General features: G+C 41.1%; 2 protein-coding genes across 2 annotated transcripts; both read right to left on the bottom strand.

Annotated features, from left to right (window-relative positions):
* Positions 1-3,777: 3,777 nt before the first annotated feature.
* LOC111226049 (potassium channel subfamily K member 3-like) lies at positions 3,778-7,041 on the bottom strand. The gene is made up of 2 exons (XM_022751133.1): positions 6,736-7,041; positions 3,778-4,670 (listed from the first exon to the last, which is right to left on the bottom strand). Exons 1-2 carry the CDS (start codon positions 7,016-7,018, stop codon positions 3,778-3,780), a joined length of 1,176 nt encoding a protein of 391 aa, XP_022606854.1. The 5' UTR covers positions 7,019-7,041.
* Positions 7,042-8,646: 1,605 nt separating this feature from the next.
* LOC111225486 (ezrin-like) lies at positions 8,647-21,068 on the bottom strand. The gene is made up of 13 exons (XM_022750398.1): positions 20,809-21,068; positions 18,931-19,014; positions 17,607-17,702; positions 16,466-16,740; positions 15,738-15,821; positions 14,565-14,711; positions 14,121-14,217; positions 13,007-13,170; positions 12,786-12,916; positions 11,759-11,919; positions 11,172-11,264; positions 10,038-10,319; positions 8,647-9,189 (listed from the first exon to the last, which is right to left on the bottom strand). The coding sequence occupies exons 1-13, from the start codon at positions 20,818-20,820 to the stop codon at positions 9,025-9,027; spliced, it is 1,791 nt and encodes a 596-aa protein (XP_022606119.1). The 5' UTR covers positions 20,821-21,068; the 3' UTR covers positions 8,647-9,024.
* Between the last annotated feature and the right edge of the window lie 58 nt (positions 21,069-21,126).

The raw sequence follows: 21,126 nt of genomic DNA, 5'->3' as shown, positions 1-21,126 counted from the left end.
AAAAAAGCGCTTCCTTTCTGATTCGACACACAACAAAAACAAAAACCTGCCACTTTCTGTGAGAGTTTTAAATACATCAAACATCTTTAGGGATTAAAACCCCGTCGTAGCTGCCAGAATTAAACTTAACATGACAACACATTATGTCGCCCACAGAAAAAATACACCACCAAACTCTAAAATTGGCCCAGAAATACAAGAGATAGTATCTGAGGGTGGGTTTTTACTTTTCCATCAGTCACACAGACTCAGTCTATTATGGCAAAATTGTCTGCGACTGACAACCAGCTCATTATCCATTGTCCAAACACAGGAAACCCTCTCCCATCTGCCACTGCACACTGCTACTAAAAATAGTTTGCATCCTCGCTACTGTTTGATCCAGATGTGATTTGGACAGCTCTGCACACTTCATGTCTTTTGTTTAATAGTCGAAGAGTTCTGTGAAGCCTCAGTCCTTCAGGTTTAAAGAGCAGAGTGGAGAAAAATATACGAGTCAAACCCCAAACATGTACTTTGATAGAAATCTGAGATCTAATGTTTGATTTTATTCTTTCAGAAGTATTTCAGAATATTTAAAATTTGGTTAATATGCTCAGAGAGGAAGATCGATACCAATCTCATGTTTGTGCGTCAAAAGTCAGGAAGCAGTTAGCTTAGTTTAGCTTAGCTTAGCTTAGCTTAAAGACTGGAAACAGGGGGGAAACAGCTAGTACAGCTCGGCACTGTCCAAAGCTCAAACATCCACCTCCTTGCATCTCAAAAAAGCTCACAAACGAACACTTAATGTTTAAATCTGCACATAAACAGAAATCTAAAGATGAGAATTTGTGGTTTTAAGGGGAATTCTTGATCTGTCTCATGACAAACAAGTTCATCCCTCCAACCAGGAGCTCTGTTGTCTGCTCAGCATTTGGTAGTTACAACAAATCAGTCCCTATAAAACCATGAAACAATGATGTGAAAACTGATATCACTCTGTTTATACTAAGCTAAAACCAGCAACCAGTTAGCTTAGCTTAGCATAAAGACTGGAAGCTAGGAGAGTAACGAGCTGACACATTATATCCTGTTTATTTAATGACAAGAAAACTACAATTTATGGTTTTGTGGGAGGTTATGTTCCAGATTATTTCTTGGCCTGGAACAAGAAATCCACAGCGTATATTGTTCTTACACTTAATTGTTTTTGTATGTGATTAAACAAACAAGTTATAAAATTGTGAGCTTTAGAGATGCTGACAGGTGTGTTGCTGTTATCTTTGGACAGAGCTGTTTCTCCCTGTTTCAAGTGTTTATGCGAAGCTAAGCTAAAAAGCTAGCTTCATATTTAGCACACATGGTGATCTATAAGCATTTGAAGTGTATTTCACAAGATGTCAAACTATTCCCTTAAACAAATAATGTGTTAATTAGTGAATTTTAGCGGGCAGGTGGAGTTTTGAACTTCGGACAGAGGCAGGTTGTTTGCAGTCGTTATGCTAAGCTAGGTCAACCGCCTCCTCGCTCCTGGTGCAGACATGAGAGCGGTGTTGATCTCCTCATCTAACTCGCCACAAGAAAAAAAGGTATTTCCCCGGATATTTAACTGTTCCTTTAATAGTCTGCTCTGGTTCCTGAAGGACTGAGGGTCAGTTGCGCAAAACACCTTAAGTTAAGATTTTCCTTAAAGTCTGAGTTAAGGTTTCCTTAAAATAAAAACAGTTGCACAAAACACCCTTAAGCGTTTCCTTGAAATGTTCACTTAAGTATTTAAGGTTTTCTCCTGATCTTAGTCTTACACTTAAGGAATCACTTAAACCGTTGCACAAAAGATCTTAGCGATGTCTGGACTCATAGTATCCCACAATGCATAGTGAAAAGTAGTGTACAACCGATGGTCACTAACCAAGCAATCAGGACCATCATGCATTGTGCTTGTGCAGAGAGACAGAAAAACGGTGCAGAGAAAATGACAGAGTAGTAGCTTTTAAGAGATTCTGCACAACACCCTTAAGTAACTCCCTCAGCTAAGGAGAAATTAACCCTTAAGTGCCATTACTTAAGTAGAAAACTTTAGGTGTTTTGTGCAACTGGCCCCTGATTTTTAAAAAATTAAAAGCATCACAATGAAAACTCCATGAGGCAGAACAATCCCAGTGGATCCAGTAACAGAAACAGCTGACAGCACAGTAACGCTGCAGGAAGTCTGAGGCTGGTGGAGCTCGTCGTGGTCGGGTTTGGTCGACACTGTCAGAGATGTTGATTCCGCCCAGCGTTCATCTTTACAGCAGCGCTCTGTGCTGTTGTTAAACAAATCCAGTGAAGTGTGTTTCAGTCGGAGCTGGTGAGTGTGATCTACTTTGTCATCGTGGTTCTTTTGAACCTTTCCACTTGTGACGTTACGTAATTCAGAAGTGTTTGTGACTGATGCACCGGTCCAGTTTGAGCAGAGAGCACTAAAAATCATCGCAATAACAGAGGCAACTGCACATGTGAGTCATATGAAGTTATCAGTACACACTGTAAAAAAAATCCTGCAGGATTTTAGTGGAATCGACTGATCATTTCCTGCCAACTTAATCTAAATATTTAAGATAACTTCAACTTCAAGCTAATTCAACTAAGAATATTTTAATTTTCAGATTTTGGAACTTAAAAACATGAGTTGTTCTAACTTAAAGTCTTTTGACTTGAAATGAAATGGAATATTACAATTAAAATAATTTGTCTATTTTGTAAATATTTGTAAATATGTATTAAATATTATTATCTAATATTTATATTTCTAAGTATTTCTTACTGTCATTTTGCATTTTTTCTTTCTTGTACTGTCACTTTGCTGCTGTGACACTGCAAATGGACTAACAAAGGAATATCTGTTCTTATTTGAAAACAAAAGTTCAATTGCTGCCTTAAGAACATGAGTAAACTTTAACTTGAAATGGCAGTTGGTACGAATATAGTTGAAGTTATCTTATCTTGAACTTGTGAGTTGAAATAAACAACTTATACAGTATAACTTAACTTTTTGAGTTGAACCAAAGCTTATCTTCAACTTGAATTTACTCACATTTTTAAAGCAGCAATTAAACTTACACTTTTACAGTGTATGTGTGAGCTTTAATGAAGTTCTGACAATCATAATTAGTTTAAATACATATTTCGGGAAACGTAAAGCAGTTTTTATGAGGCAAGAGAGTCGTCTGAACTGGTGCTGCATCGGTCACAAACACTCTGACAGGAAATGCCTAAATATCATCAAGACACGTGCTAAACACAGCTGACAGACATCAACATCTCTGAGATAAGAAACAGAAACACACATTTGGAACTCACTGCAGAGCTGTGCAAGAGGACGTTGCTATTATTTTAGTTTTACTGTTCCAGCTAACACGCCTCCTGCAGCACCTGCTCTGCTCTCACCTACAAACTGTGTGCACGCCACATCACACGCGCTGCAGCTCTGTGTTGATGTGTCCACGTGTAGCGACCCAGATGACGTACCTACATGCCCACACCGTCGTGCCTACATGACTCTTCAAAGCACACAGCACGCCCCTGAAGAAGACCTGGAGTCAAAGCGCTGGGGGCTGTGCTCGCTCACATATTTCAGTGAGATCTCTGTTCACAGTACTGCATGTGCTTTTTTTACCCCTTCCCCCGTCTCCTACTGTTGGTTTACTGGGATTATAGCACCACAAACATCTACTCGCATTAGTTGTCTTTGCCGTGAGGACTGCCAATCATGAGTTGTCCACTTTGGCGGGACGGACACATTTGTGCCGTATTGAAAGGCTAGACGGAGCTGCGTCTCTTGAACACCCTGAACGGAGAGAGGATGTGCAGGCCCGTCGTTATGGAGCTTATGCTCGTGCACTGACGTGGACTGCAAACGCAGCCTGTCGACCCCGGCTCCATGTAGTGAGGGCAGTTACTGTTCTGCTGCAGGTAGGCATCGGAGAACGTCAGCTCCTGAGGGATCATAGTCGGTATGGAGCCCTGCAGCTTCTCCTTGCTCCTGTACCACAAGCAGGAGCATATAGTCTGGAAGTGAAGCACCTCAGTGTAGACACCTTTTAAATCTCTTGCCTTTGCGGTGTCCTCTGCTACAGGTGTGGAGGAAGTGGAGGCCGAGACAGGTATAAGACGAGCCACCTCTCCTCTGGACTTGCTGACGGACATCAGGGCCTTCTGTTTGGCGTCCCTCCGCTCGTCCTCAGTGTTCATGGTCAGGAAGCGAAGCACCACCAGGTTGAGGAACGCTCCGATCACCGTCAGGCCCATCAGGATGTAAACGAAGCAGAAGGCCACGTACCGAGGGTCGTTCTGCAGCGCGTCGTCCTTCTGCAGAGCCACGTAGTCTCCGAACCCGATGGTAGTCAGCGTGATGAAGCAGTAGTAGAACGCGTGGAGGAAGCTCCAGCCCTCGCAGTGGGAGAACGCCGCGGCCCCCACACACAGAGTGCTCATGCACGAGAAGAAGCCCACCGTCACCATGTTCGCCATGGAGACCTCGGTCTGACGCATCCCCAGGCACTTCTTGGCTTGGTGCAGCAGGTACCGGACGAAGGTGTTGATCCGCTCGCCCAGGCTCTGGAACATGACCAGGGTGAGAGGGATCCCCAGGAGGGCGTAGAACATGCAGAACACCTTCCCTGAGTCGGTGCTGGGCGCGGCGTGACCATAACCTGAGTGACGGCAACAACAACATTTTCATTACGTGGGCTCTATGAAGGTGCTCTGTGGTTTCGTGTTGTGGTGAGGCAGCTCGACATCAAGCTCCTGTAATAAATTTATCATTTCAAAATCATTGTCTGACTGAAAATCCACAGGAAACCCAACACCCACTCCCACTAAATCCTCCCGTTAATGGAAAACCCGTCACACCATTCAGCTCGACTTTAACATTGTGAATTAACAGCTATGTATTTATAACTCCCACGCTGTTGTCAGCTGGGATGTTGTAAACACTGGAAATAAACCAGGAAGTCGTCACTTTCTCTGCCTGAATTCGCCTGAAGTGGCCCCCGATTGCAATGACAGACACTGAGCCAGGGCGCCGCTGTTGCTTCGGTAACAGAGACTTGAAAAGGCGTTTCGGTGTTTTTACAATTACACGCAGGGGCTGAGTCTGATATTCTTAGATTTGACTGTTTTAATCCAAGAAATTAAGAAAGAAAGAAAAAGAAATGTTGGAATTTAGTTTTTGTCCCACCAAAGTGATATCCCCCAGTATTTAATCTATTAATTAAAGTAACCGATATTAATCAGAAAAGTCTAAATGAGATAAAATGCTTCTAAAATAATTCCTAATCATATATTTTAAAGGGTGTCCTGGCAAAGAAAGGCAGCAAACGCAATGAGTTACAGACAAACATAAAATGTGTCATGAATTATAAATATGTAGAAATGCAATTTCAGAACAATTTCTGATGCAGTCAAACGTAAGATTTCATCCTAGAAATGGCTCCTTAAAATAAACAAACAGCTGTTTAAAGCCATAAAAATAACCAGTCTGAAACACTATGACACTGAATGAGTGGAGCATTTAGACTTTTTATTTTCTCTCAGTTTTATCCTCTCTGAGGTCAAAGGGCATTTTCTCGATTTCTACATTATTTCTTAAATTCACCTTATAACATAAAACCCAAATGTTTTATGTCACGATTTTCAGAACAATATCAGCTCTTTCATAACGAGCCCCTTTTTTTGTCGTAGAACAAAGTGCAAACAGATCATTTTGCCCAAATGCTGAAAAATTCTTCAAATATTTTGTGAAAACAAACCTTTACTGATGTGGATGAATTGTTCTGGTGCTTGAAATGGGTTCACAAAGGTCTATAGGTTCATGAAGAAGCGCAATATATGAGCAAAATAGTAGATAAATGGATGACTTTAACCAAATTTGAGAGGCTGAGTCACATATGATCTCGTATGATACGTAAGTCTACAGAGTCCAACAGCACTGAAACCATATTTCTACTGAACTATAACAAAGATGTTTATAAGATCCGTCAACCTGAGAAGGGTTAATAGTTAAATAGATGTAGAATAATGAATTCAAATCTTTTGTTTGTCACACACAAACAGTATGAGCTGTGGCTTCAGGCTGTGCTAAAAGACTATTGAGATATTGACCAATGAACAATATCAAATTTTTAAGAAAAGACAGTTTTGCAGAATTGTGCTTGGCCCACACGCAAATGAAATATATGAACATATGAAATAAAAACACATGTATTAGGCTATATATGAAACCTATTAGAAATTAGAACGATTACATATATTAACATAAATGTCTAGCCTATATATTGTAGACATATGTTACATAAATATATATCCATCACAAAGCCCGTCAGTAAGTGTTAAAAACTGTTTAAATTAATGAGAAATTAATAAGAAAAACAACAATTTCTGTTGTTTTAATAAGTGACATATATAAATTGAATATATATTGTTAACATATATACTATACTATACTATATATATATATATTTGTACATCTTCATATATCCAGAGGATGTATATGTGATCATAATATATCCCCTTATAGGTGACACATCACCCTTGATATAAATACTTATATATAATATAATACATTACATTTGTGTAAGTATTTCTGAGGGGGGGGGGTTAATGTGGATTAAAGACCTCAGTACCTCTGCCTCCCTGGCTACAGCCCTGTGCTGAGCATCTATCAATGAAACGTAACTGATCTCAGCCTCATCGATCGATAAACAATAACATCTTTACCGATGGTCGTAATCACAGTGATGGCGAAGTAAAAGGACCCGGCGAACTTCCACTGCACCCCCGCTTTGTGAGGTTTGAGGTGGAGGACGACGTGCTCCAGCTCCTCGAAGTTCTCTTTGGTCAAGTTGTATTTGCGCATGAGCTCGTACTTTCTGGCGTCGAGCTTCCTCTTGTGACTCTTCTCCTGTTTGGACTCCAGCGTCTCGAACACGGCCGCTCCGACCACCAGGTAGGTGAGGATGCTGATGATGAGCGCGAGGGTCCTGGCGTTTTGTCTCTTCATGATAAATAAAGAGGATACGAAGAAGAAGAAGAAGAAGAAGAAGGAGAAGAAGAAGAGGAGGAAGAAAAAAAGGGAGGTACAGCGCAGGTGGGAGCTGAGACTCTCTGCGACCTTCTCCTGACGGACTCCGGATCCAACAGAAGGGACTCTGGAGACGGAGCCGCTCTCTCAGCACCACCCCCACATCACAGTTGGGTTGCTACTGTATTTGGACTATTTGTCACCGACTTATATTTAGAATCTGCAGAAAAGAAACACAGGGCAATCCCACAGCTTCTTGGAGTAGCGGCTTTAAAAATCAAGAGCCCACCTTTGAGCGCGCGCACACACACACACACACACACACACACACACACACACACACACACACACACACATCCACTATCCCTGAGGCCAAAATAAACAGTTTGTCTTTTCTCTGAGGACACACACACATACACACACACACACACACTCAGCAGCAGAGATGATGATCAGCCTCCAACAGGTAGGTAACGTCGTCAAATATGACTTGGCGTATGATTCATGTGTTCATTCACAGGTAAAATATTTACCTAGTGGCTATTTAAACAGAGCAGCTCCACTGGCTTCACAAGTTGTCTAGCAACCTAATGATAACCCTCCTGTCAGTGAGCAAACATTTCAAAACGCACATCCTCCTCACGGTGAACAGGATTCTTCAGCTCAAACACACAACTTGTGTCACACACACAGAATAAAGGAGTGTTATTATGATACTCAACCAGAATGTAAAGTTGTTGTTTTTTTGTTTTTTATTATTATTTTAATATTCATGAGATATCCCCTATAAAGTTTAATAACAGGGTTATCACTGTCTCTTTGCCTGAATTTAAAGCTGCACTTTACACTTTTTATGAAGTCCAGCACCAATCAGCAAAGAGTTTTAGGAGACAGGGAGGGTCTAATGAAAGATGCTATTGATTCAATTGCATTATGGGAAATGTAGGATCCAATGTTTTTTTTTTGGGAGTGTGTGAACCACCCTGCATATCTGAATCTTCAGTTTGGGCTCTTCCTTGTGGCTTCTTTAAGAGTAAATCACATGATCTATTATCTATAATATTCCACCTGTGATAATGACATTTGAATGTCCTTTAAATTCCAAACTCAAAGGATTAAGGTTGTTTTAAATAAAAACCGGTGTCAGATGTTCCCGTGTGGTAAAAGCAGGAAGCAAATCCAATCGGAAACACAGGAAAACTTCCCTCGTATAAACACGTGTACATGTACAATCATAAAACCCATCAATTTAAACACTATGTATGATCATAAGAATATTAAAACCAATTAAATAAATGGCATTATCTGGACACACATGACAACAGGTGTACAAGGCAGAAGACCCGAAACTGTTAATGGGTTAAATGATTGACAGAAAATTAATCATCAACATTTCTGATAATCATTTTAAGTCACTTATTAAACCAAAATGCCTCTGAAAGGTGCTGTGCTGTTTTTTTTACACTTTTTTATACTATTTAATAGTTAAAATTATTCGTCAAAATCTAAATCTATAAAAGGCAGTGGTTTAAATATGTGACATCTACAACACAAAATGACATTTAACCACTTCAGGTTGGTACAATAACAAAACTGCGGAGCCAAATCGCAATAAACCTTTCTGATCATTTATCATGACACATACATATATATGTTTTCCACAGTGCACCTCACATACCTGCTTTGTTCAGACAGTTTATCGGGAAAACGCAGCTTTAAGCTCCGTCTTTCAAGGTGATATACACGTGGTCGTTTAGCGTCGGGTCTTAATGGGACTAAACAGCACGTTGGAGATGTTTGAGGGCTACAAAGAAAAAATAAAACACAGTGCTTTCAAGCAAAACGCATGGAGGTCCTATTACACACATCGGCTCCATGCTAAGATCAGGTGTGACTACAATTACATCACACTTTGAATTAAAAGATGCTGAAATGGGAGGGAGGAACGAGGTATTTGGGAGAGACCTTGAAGGTCTCTGAGGTTTCTACAAGGCCTCAAACTCATCAATCCTCTGCTTGGTGTTGCCCTGACGGATCTGACGCAGGGTCTTGTACTTGTCGCGGCCGACTCGGACGTTCTCGGCGTGCAGCAGGTCGTTCTGGGTCTTCTTGTCGTCGTCTCGGGCTTCTTCCAGCTCCGAGCTCAGGGCCTGTGGAGGGAACAAATTTCACTTATTCAAGCACGACGATGCACTTTTTTTCTTTTTTTTTTAGACTTAATCCACTTTACAGGGAAAGTAGAGTCACCTCCTCGTGGTTGTATCCCTCCGCCGCTCAGACTACTTTCAGGTTACACCCCTGTTTTTCCACAGTCGTAGAAAATATGAACCACGTGTGAAATTTTGTCTCAATTTCTGTGTGAAGTTTGGAGTAATGGCTAAAAAGGGTTTTCTGAGGTCACCGAGGCCTTGACCTTTGACCTTTGACCATTCTAGTGTCTAATCACTTCGTCCTTGAGTTCAAGTTAAAATTTGTGCGAAATGTGAAGGGGGAGGAGTTCTAGAGATAATGTGTTCACAAGGCCAAAATCATGTTTGTTTGGTTTTTTTTAGGTCAACCTGAACTTGACCTTTGAACTTTAACCTTTAGCCAGCTAACTCTAATTTTGTTTGTCCTTAGGCCCAGGTGAAGGTTTTTTACCAAATTTGAAGAAGTTCCTTCAAGGCATTACAGAGATATTGTGTTCACAAGGCCAAAACTGTGTTTGGTGGGGTCACCACGCCGCTGACCTTTGACCTCCAAGATCTAAACTGTTTGTCCTTGAGTCCTAGTGAATTATTTCTGCCAAATTTGAATAAGTTCTGTCAAAGTGTTACTGAGATATCGTGTCCACGAGAATGAGACTGACGGTCAACCTGAAAACAACTGTCGCCGGCGTGGAGGAATAAAACCCTCTTCATATACTGTCATATTGATTATATATTATACATTTCTTCTAATGCCGCTGCACCTTGTAACTACATTTCTTCGTAGTGAGCATGTTCGACGCGGGACTCACCATGAGCTGTTTCTGCAGCCGCTCGTTCTTCTCGGCCTCGGTGAGCCTGTCCTCCTCCTGGCGGTGGTCGTTGATGTCCTGCGTCTGCAGCTCGGCGCTGTAGGTGCTGTGCTCCTCGCTGTGCTCCTCGCTGTGCTCCTCGCTGTGCTCGTGGTCGCGGTCGCTGTCCGAGGAGGAGGAGGAGGAGGAGGAGGGAGCAGGAGGAGGGGCTGCAGGGACTGAGGTCATCACGGTGTGCAGCTCCTCCTTCGTCTTCATCAGATTCTCCTCCACTTCCTTGGCCTGGGGTGGAGGTTGACAGGGACAGAGCTCATTGGTCAAGAGAATATAAAACTGTAAATGAACCAGAGTTGTAGCCTAAAAAAGCTCATTTACATCTGAGGCACACACATATAGAAAAACAGGTTATGACGGGTATCGGGGTCATTCACTGCGCCGGAGTCTGATTGACTTTCTCAGTATCAGTATCACAAGTTTAAGGACAAATGAAACCAGCAGGCGAAGTGTCCCCTGATCTCAGGTTGTAGTTTCAGTCTCAGTTACTGATGCTGGATGTCAGCTCGGTTTTATTTCTGGCAACAAAATGGGTCAAGAATTAATGGGTCTATTTGTCACAAGTAAAATGTGTCAGACGATCGCAGTGTGACATGCTCATGTGAGATGTTGCACTAAAAGACAAAAGACAACTAGAAATCTTTCCATAATTCCTGCTTGTCATCTTGAGTAATGGCTAAAAAGTGTTTTCTGAGGTCATTGTGACCTGGACCTTTGACCTTATACCACCAAATCCAAATCTAATCAGTTCATCCTTGAGTCCTAGCTAATGTTTTTACCAAATTTGAAGAAGTTCCGTCAAGGTGTTACTGAGATATCGTGTCCACGAGCGTGGGACACACGTACGTATAGAACCTAATTATAGAACTGCACACAGCTTCATTATAGTGTTTATTACAGGCCAAAGAGGTGTGTTGTCCAGTTTGTTCTATAATAAATACATCATGGATAGCTGAAGGCGAACTGTACAGGTGGCAAAAAACAAAACAAAAACACAACCAGCTGATGTTAGATTTGGACATTGTCCAGGTTAATCCCCGTGACTTCGAGGAGCCCTTTGATCGCAGGCTGGAAACTCACCTTGTTGTGCCATGACTCAGCCTCTTCCTCCTTGACTCTCTTGGCCTCCTCCAGCGCAGCGATCTTGGCGCTGTACTCAACCAGCTCTGCAGCCTGGGGGAGGAAAGGAAAGGAGAAAAAAAACAAGAACAGATACCTGTTTACCTCGCCAAACTCAATCATCCCAACACGTTGTCACTTTATGAGTAAATGGACAAAGAAAAAGGACGAGAGATCAAACTCCTATGACTAGAATTCACCATTTATTTAACAGTAGTTTGAACGTGAAGTGAATAAATCTCGCCTGAAAGCTGCAGAAACTTTCACATTTCACTTTAAACTTCAATGAGCTCAAAGAATCATTATAAAAACATAAACATGTTTGGGTTTAATTTTCAAGAGTTTTATTGTGAGAAAGAGTTTCAGATCATTTTCTCATGATGAATGTAATCCCAGTAAAAATCACCCAAACCGAAGGATGTGCAGTTTAAACTCTTAATGTGTGTTTATCCTGGATGGAGGAGATTTATTTTGTAATGAGTGTTTTTTTTTTTCTACCGTGAGCTTTTTTCTCACGTGAAGGATCTTGAGTTTTTCCGTGCACTCACCAGCTGCTCCTGGCTCTTGATCTGGTCCTCCGCCTGCCTGGCCAGCTCCTCCTTGGCTATTATGGCCTCCATCCTCTCAGTCTCCAGCCGGGATGCCTCCTGCTCCACCCTCCTCCTCTCCTCCTCCAGCCTCATGGCCCGGTCCAGCTGCTCCTGAAGCTCTGCACGACGAAGTCCGGGAAACACAGGGACATTTGTCAAGTGCGGTCGGTGTTAAAATACAGGCCGGTAAAAGCATCTTGGTGCTTTTCTGGGACAATTTTACATTTGTGAAATAACACACGTTTACACTATTTCAGCTGTGGTTCCTCACTTTGTGGCTCGTGGACCCTTAAAATGAACCAGTGTCTACTTGTGAGCAGTCTGAGAGTTTTTACCGCCCTAAAGACGCATGAAACACGTCGTATTTCACATGAAGAAAACCCGCAAAAAATTAGGGAAAAGTCAGAAGAAAAGAAACTTAATTTAAAGTAACAGAAACATTTTTCACTTTAATTATCTAATTACCTTTTTATAATGTTGTGGAGCCCTTTTGGGGCCCCAGGTTGGGAACCGCAGACTTAAAGTTTTGTTTGCTAGATGCATGTTGCTAGAATAATGCTCCGTGTTACACGCTTGTTTGGACATTATCAAAAATCACTCAATCATATCTCCCCAGAAATCCCATACATTGATCATCTGCAATTAAAACATGTACATTTTAAATACATTTTAATGCTCATTAAATGGGGCTTCAGGGAACTTTCACTCAAGACTTTCAAGCCTTGAAACTAGAGTTTATTTCTTACCACAGTCAAATTATTGTTATGATGAGCTTCATAAGTCAGTCAAAAATCAAAACGTGACAGATCATGGAAGTTTAAACACTTAAATAAATAACGGAATTTAACTTTTTGGTGGATGTAAAGCAGATAAACAGCAGAGGGCAGTAAAGTCTCGTTACTCCAGCTTTGAAATCTGTGAAGAAATTAAGACTTAAAGACTGAAATCGTTTGTCTACGGTCTGTAAAGAGTCTGTGTGTCTCACCTCTCTCTGCTCTCTTGGTCGTCTCCTCAAACTGGTACAGCCTCATCATCAGCTCCTGCTTCTCACTCTCCATCTGCTCCTTCTCTTTCTCGATGGTCTCCCTCTTCTTCTTCTCCCTCTCCAGCTGATCCCTGCGCGACACAAAGAAAACCGAGTTCAAATCCCAAATTCTCCTGTCTGTGTGAGGACGGAGTAGTTTTCACCAGCAACGCTTCACCCACCTCTCCAGCTTCTTCTGCAGCCTCTCCTCTTTGGCCTGAGCCTTCATCTGCTGGACCTCGATGCTGTCGGTCTTGCGGCGGCGCATGTACAGCTCGTGGTTGCCCATGCACAGCTGGAGGATGCGCTTGTTGACTCGCAGCCGTGGAGCATAGAATATAAAATCCTTAAAAAGACGAAAATAAAAACAGGAAACGTCATTTCAGCGACGGTAAAAGCCTCATGTAGATTCATGTTTAAATCCCTTTTCTCCAAGGACAATGATTATGACAGGGAACAATAACCGAAATCATTTTGTGGGTGTTTGCAGGTTTATTTGCTCAGCAGCTTTTAACAACAAGGTGATTCAAAGTGCTTTACATAGAGTGTTAAAAGGCAAAGTATTAGAGGAAACACGAGACAATATCAAAAGACATTTAAATAAGATGAGTCCGGTATGTAAGTAGGGTTATTTAATATTTATTCATTGGTTTATTTAACTGGGAGCATGTGCCTTAATAGACTTCACAATAAATGTGTCAGTAATCCAGAAGGTTTTGTTGTTGCACTAATCACCCTAAACTAGAATCACCTCCTCGCCGGTTGTCTGCCTCCGCCACTAGTTTCAGGTTACGTCCCTGTTTATCCAGAGTCATATAAAATATTAGTCGTGAGTTAGGGCTAAAAAAGTGTTTTGTGAGGTCACCGTGACCTTGACCTTTGACCTTTAGCCACCAAAATCTATTAAGTTTGTCCTAGAGTCCAGGTGAATGTTTTTTTTTACCAAATTTTAAGAAATACCCTCAAGGCGTTACGGAGATAATGCGTTCACATGGCCAAAACTGTTTTTTGTGAGGTCACCACACCCTTGACCTTTGACCCCCAAAATATAATCAGCACATCCTTGAGTCCTAGCAAATGTTTGAGCCAAATTTGAAGAAGTTCTGTCGAGGCGTTACTGAGATATCGTGTCCACGAGAGTGAGACGGGCGTGACGAACTGAAAACAAATATTACCGGTTAAACTAAAAATGTTGCTCGTCCATTTGCATAGACAACACTGATGCTGCTAGACAACTGCACATTCACACACAAATGCAGTCACTGCTGAGGATGGTTAAACTTGTGGAATACTTACAGGGGATTTCTTGTCTATGGGCTTGATGACGAATTTCTTATCATTGAAAGAAATGTTTCTAATCTCGCTCCAGGGGAATCCGATCTTTGGAGACAGCCTGGAGGACGGAGAGAAGAGGAGATCAAACATACTTAACGGCATGTTCATTACAGACAGAAAACACGCAGTTGGTAACAGAGGAAAGACCAGTGAGAGAGCGAGTGTGTGTTCACGTTAACGGCCTCTTAAAAACAACCGCCACACCATCAAACGTGTTATTTAAAGCCTGACCGACCGAGAGGGAAGGCAGCGGGGGGTCGATGACCGAGGTGTGACCGCTCGTGTGTTGCCCTCCTGTCTACGGCTGTGTGTCATCAGGTCGATGAACTCCGCACATGCAACGTTAATAAAAGAAGGACTCCCCTGCATAAACAGTGAATCGAGACACTGTGTTTATTGACTTGCCTGTCCTCCTTCTCGTAGATGTTGAGTCCCAGAGCGTCGACTCCCAGCCACAGGTCCGTGCCCTTCTTGTTCTTGATCTCAAAGTAGTTGACGCCGTACATCTCCAGGTCCTGAGCGATCTTCAGGTACTCGATCATCGCCTCCTCCCTGTTCAGGTTGGACGGACAAGTGGGAAAATGTCAGAATACACACAGGCTCGACTGTTTGAATGTGAATCATCTGACAATTTTATGGTATTATTTCATAATTAATACATTAATTCATCGTTTACTCAAACAGGTGAGACAGAAAAGTGACTTCCAACTGCAGCAGGTTGACCTCAGACACCAGATTTAAACTTTTAAAGTTTCTCAGACTAAAACTAAAAGCAGGGTCGACCCATTCAGATTTGTTCAGCTCAAAGTCCCAACTAATTTATTATTGATTATTTCTTCTTCTCTCTCTTTGTCTTTCTAAAGTGCAATTCATAACACTGCTGGTGTCGGGAGTCATTCTGTTAAATACCAACGCCAAGGTGTTGGTATCTGACGACCCGATCGGTTGTTTTCATTCAGTAAAGTGCAACGTTTTCATAAAAGTCACCTATTGAACCTTTAAATCCTTGAATTTTTAATTGTTAAATATTAACCTTTAGTTACCAACAAAATATTGAAAGCTAAACCAAAATAGATTCAATAAAGGATTCAGAAGAATTCATATTCAATAAGTAGATTTGAGGCTGAAGATCAAGGGGTTTAATTCACCAAAGTGTCTGTTCTTGTTTCATGTTTTACTCATCGCCCTGTCGGCCTCCACTCAGGGGCCGCACATCAAAATGTACATTTAGCTTTACCTAGTGAAATAAATACAAATGTTCAGTGACCAATAAAATAAAATAAAAATATCATAAATAAATGTGGATTCTGTAAAAGTGAGGCATTTTAACTCCAGTGCAGCAGCAGCCTTACAGGATAGTGGCACGCTGAATTGTGTGTTTACTTTTTGTTTTTATTTTTCACATGAAACCATTTCACTTTTTCACTGTGACAAAATAAACTGCAACAAGTAACAAGTCAGCAAACTGACTCAGTAATGCAGCGTCTGCAGCAAATATGGATTTAACTTTTCATTTCAAAGAGTAAGATGTTATTTCTTGATTTAAAATGAAGATAAAACTTAAAACTTTTCACTTACTTCAGCATCGACCTGTGCTCGTCGTGCCACACCTGGATCCTGTCCTCCCACTGGTCCTTGGACAGCTTGTGTTGCTCCATCACTCTGAGGGGAGACACCAGCTATCAGCAACTCACACTGCTCAAAATGTCAACAGTGTGTGTATACATACATATATCTTATATACAGTCTACGACACAAACAGGGATAAACCAAACACATGCTGCACTGTCACGCCTTTCTGAGCCTCTTTTATTTAATAGTTAATAGCAGAGTCAGTTATTTAACTTAAGTCAGTTATTTAACTGTGTGAGATTCAGACGTTTGTATTTTTTTGTATTTCCTTGTCAGTAAACGATTAAATTCTTCTTCTTCTTCTTAACACTAAAAGTTTTACAATTTACGATGAGGTGAATCTTTCACATTAGAGGGAGCTGCACATCTTTTTCACTTGGCACTTAAGCAATCTGCAAGAACTTAACCAAATATATAAATAAGTAATGAATAATAAAAAAGAAAAAGAAAAAACATTTAGACCACCTCAAATTCTATTTTCAAATGTATTACCAGATAATTGAACCTCTTTAGAATAAATAAAATAAAACAGGGTAAACATAGTTCCTGGGTTAACATCCTGAGCCACAGAAATATTCTCGTTATCAGGTCGTCAGTAGATATAACTTGGTGTGCGTCTTCTTTTTGTCCAACATTCGCCCCCAACAATGTGTCGAATTTTAACTCACACTCACCTTTTGGGCAGCAGGCGCTCGGAGGACAGGTAACCCGGGTGGTGCACCGACTTGCTGTACTCCCCGTACTTTGCCAGGACGGCGTAGGAGGCCAGCAGCACGGCGGACTCTGGAGGGCAGTAGATGTCCTCCCCCAGGATGTCCTCCCTCACCTGCAGGAAGAAGAGCCTCCTGGTGACGTCCTGGATCAGCTCCTCGGCCACGTCCTCCGGGTAAAACTTGGCCCTCAGTTTGAACTGCAGGGGAGTCTCCTTCTTCACGTCCTGGGCCATCACCTGAGCAGAGCACGGACAGATGTGACGATGAGAAAAGAGAGTAGAACAGAGTTATAGTACAGTAGAAAAGACAGTAGAATTGGTCCCAATTTCATGGTGATTCTTACTGTTGCATGCAAGTGTGTTTGTATGTTTATAATTTATTAAGTGAGCTTTTTCAGGGTGGAAGTGCAGGCGATATGTTTTTAAATTCTAGTATTTTTATAGTATTTTTCTGGTATTTAAGTAAAATAAATAGGAATAAAACAAGTAAAATACATAAAAAGTAACAAATTTTGTTACAGTTTCCATAGTGAATAAATAATATAAATACAATTTAAATATATCATTTGAAGTGTCGGTGTTTCGTAGAGTAAAAGGATTATTGGTGGAGCTGAGCAGGACTGAGACTGGAGTAAAGTTGAGTGTAGCTGTAATATTTATTTAGGAATTTCCCCTAAGGGATCAATAAAGTATCTATCTATCTATCTAGTTTAGTATATGTTGCTGTAAGGTAAAGTGCAGTGAGAGACAATAAACAAATAAAATAGAAATATAATAAATGAGGCTGAATTTAATTGAAAAGTTTGCAGTGGCACATAGAAAAGTCCTGTTTTAAAAGAACTGAGGAGTTTTCTGTGAGTTTGTTCCAGATGTGTGGAACATAGAAACTGAACGCTGCTTCTCTGTGTTTAAGTTTCGACTCTGTCCGGATGTTCTCGATGGTTCATGACGTCTTTCGAAAACCAACAGCCGCATTTTTTAAAAATCAACTCTGGAGTGATTCTATTGCCGATTGACTTTTTAAAGACTTGTGCGGAGTGCAGAGTGGAAAGACTCAACAGAGTCTCATCTCGCTCGCTTGCTCTGTGAAACCACAAACACACCTTCTTCTCAGAGCTCAGCCAGTTGATGAATCCTTTGGCGTCTACAAACTGCAGCCCGAAGTACCACATCTCACGCAGTCCGATGGTTCTGGCAACCTGACACACGCACACACACATACACACAAACACACACACAGAAGGTTATAGACATGATAGAAACATGACTTCCTTCCCTTTAAGTCAAGAGAGACCAGGGTCTTCATCAAACTTCAGGACAACCTTTGGACAAGATGTCATTAGAAAAGAGACAGATTGTGAGGAGACTGCGGACACGTCAGTCTCACTCTGAGCAGCTGGATCAGCAGCTGAGGTGCTGAATATACTTTAAAGCCTCACGACCACTTTATCACAGACCTGCCTTCCTGTCAAGTGCAAAGGTTTAGGTAATTATACTCTATAGATCATCCAGGTAAGGAGGGCGTCACACTGATGGGTGGTGATGTCACTGTTGTTATCAGGTCATTGATAATTCAGCGTGTGTCTGAGTGTACACATTTTATAAACTGTTTCAGATTAAACTACCCAACAGTGTTTTATATGGTTAGATTTGTTCCAGTTTGACCATCTAAAAACAGTAAAATGTGAATTCCACCTTAATGCATCACTAACAATTTATCATATCATTTATCATAATGAATACTTTTACTAGTAAGTGCATTTTCTTGACAATACTTTTTTACTTTTACTCAAAACTTTAAATGTTGGACTTTTACTTGTAATGAAGTATTTTTACACAGTGCAACACTGTTTTTGAGACACTGTACTCTACTGGCTCTCTTAAGTCTGTGGTCAGGATACCAAATGCTTTAATAAACTCAATTTGCTGAATTTATCAATTTGAAATTGTCATTTTTAATTATTAATTTAAATGAATACCTTGAACTATTTAACACCAAGTGGGCTATCCCACCTGAAAGTGAAAGTTTGGTCATTTAAAAAATATTTTTCCTCTGAAAAAAAATAAAAGAAACTAATTTCTTATAGCATCTTGATCGACTATTATTAAAAAAATATTATAAAATAAAAAAGAAAGAAATTGTAAAATATGAAAAATAACAATTAAAAACACCTACCAATTTTGACTGATTTAAGAAGTATACATTTTACCTCTGTATCTCATGTTTATGACTGAGTCCAGCTTCAGGTAGCGTTCACTGTGTGACTCACTACGATCATACACTTAGTAATTATACAGTTCAACATGAAAGGAAATTTATTACGTGATAAGTTCTCAAGGTGCCAGCTGAGACAACTCTGGTGATGATGATGATAACGTCCGGTATAAACCTGTGCAAGCTCTCGTCCATAGGAGTAACATACAGACCTGGTCAAACAGCTGCTTCCCCGTGGTGTTGGGGTGGAAGGAGAACTCCAGCTCCGCGTCCATGGTGGTGACGCGAACGTTGACCTGCAACAAAAAACCAAACCAAAAAAGGTCTTTAAGTCACATGACAACAGAGGTTTTCTGTTTCCTTTCAGTCCAAGTGTTCAGCTCTTTTATTTAAATTTTTAATATAAATCTGAATCTTGCATTTCTCAGAGCTGTTTTTGGAGCGAGATTTCACTTAAATTCTGCAGGAATATTTCAATTTTTTTTTTTTTTTGGGGACATTATGAATAAACGACTTGTTACATGGGAAAACAAAACAAAAAAAACCCATAATTAATAATATAGTCAGTTGTGTGAAGGATGTCTTTAATGTGGAGCTGTGAAGTGGATTGTTCATAAACCATAATTGCTCACTATCTCATTAGACTTTGGACTACCCTTGCGAGGTGCCACAAGGTTGCGCATAGGCAGATTAAAATATCAAAATACTCGCTGCTTGCCAAGTTGCCTTTAGTCTTCACCACTGCTAGTTAAGATCAACAACTTTTTTTTTTACAACAACTGGCACATAAATCTGCCTCTTGTGTGTCTCTGGAGTGGATTTCCCAGAGGACACAAAGAGGGTGATTGTCAATATTTTCCAAAAGAAAACCAAAGATACATAGAGAGACAGTGTGACCCTGGCTTACTGTGGCCAAATTGGGCTTGAAGCAGTTACACAATCGTTTTATGAAGTTACACAAGAGCACGCCCCGGGTGTCATAAAGATAAACACCACAGAAACTTGGGCAACAAAAACTGGAACATCCATTTATGAAGCGTCCATAGTGTTTCTCAACTGACTCCACTCATTGTGAGAGAACTGCTTCACCCGCTGAGGTTTTTCCCCCCACTGTCATCTGCCACAGCCGGACCCCGACTCAAATCACTGACTGTGGACATGACCAAAGCAGTAATCTGTTACAATCAATCAGTATCTTGCTCCATTGAATTGTTTTTATTTTTTATTTGTTTATACTTGTTTTTAGCAGCTACAAACGTCTGACTTTCCTGTTTAACTGTTCAAATTTATGCCGATATTAAACTTGCAGAACAACACAAGCAGCACCTGCCACCACGACTGATATTAATTTGATTGCAAGTTAGTTTAACGTCAGTGAACTGGAGGCAGACGTCAGCGTGACCTCTTAAGAGAGCCTTTCTCCTTGGAGTGTCAATACAAGCGCAGAGTTTTCAGACGTAATGCACAGCTCGGCCGTTCTTATCAGCTCTCCTACAGACTGATGCTGTATACTTAAGTAGCTCTTACTGAGGGCATTCAGGACTTTCAGCAAATAAGTGCAGAAGGGTGTTTCTTTTAATTTTGGATGGAAAATTGATTAATGCTGACAGTCTCAGAAAATCAAAGAGGTTAAACCGTACAGTCATGAGTTGCTGGGGAAAGTCATTCAGGACATCCAGGAGTCATTCCAGTGTCCCCAAAGGTAATAACGTGATTATCATCAGGTTTGCACGACCACTCAAACAACACACGGCTCAGTTGGAGAAGCATTTTAGCAGCATTGTTTCTGCCAGGAATGTGAGCAGCATGGGTCAAACTCTACATTTGGTTAATGAGTAAATGCCAATAAGGATCGGTGTCTCTTGGAAATAACTCCCAGAAGAAGAAAAAAAAAAAAGATGTTCAACAAGAGACTAAAACTATCAAAACGTACATGATTAGTTAGAAGCTCAGTGGTTTCTATATCCGCACAAACATTTCAACAAACCTTACAGAAGACTTTATAAACCCACCACTCCCTTTTTCAAACTTGGAGAAACATTTCAGTCACACGTTTAATGATCTCGTCAGAAACAGCATGAAGCTCTTACCGTTTTGGGCATCTTGGCTCTGGTTGGTGGACGAGCTCCAGCAGAAGAAAGTGTCTCCCAGGCTGAGTGAGGCTGCAGTGGCCGACTCCCAGCAGAACCTCCACCTGATAAAGAAAGCTGCTCCGCTCTCGCGGGCAGACTCAAGGGCAGGGCTTGTGTCCTTTGAACTCGGCTGTAGATCACTCACACAGTAACGTGGGAGGTTCGACGTGGTTACTATCGCACAGAACTGACGGCTTTACTTCCAGTGTGAACACCCGGCAGAGCAAGACGCTCCACCCAAAGACAATCACCTATCTCAGCAGCCGAACTGCTCTG

Source organism: Seriola dumerili, unplaced genomic scaffold (assembly GCF_002260705.1).
Source record: "Seriola dumerili isolate Sdu_G_001 unplaced genomic scaffold, Sdu_1.0 BDQW01000149.1, whole genome shotgun sequence".
In the NCBI taxonomy this organism is placed as follows: Eukaryota; Metazoa; Chordata; class Actinopteri; order Carangiformes; family Carangidae; genus Seriola; species Seriola dumerili.
This window is presented reverse-complemented; position numbering and strand designations above follow the sequence as displayed.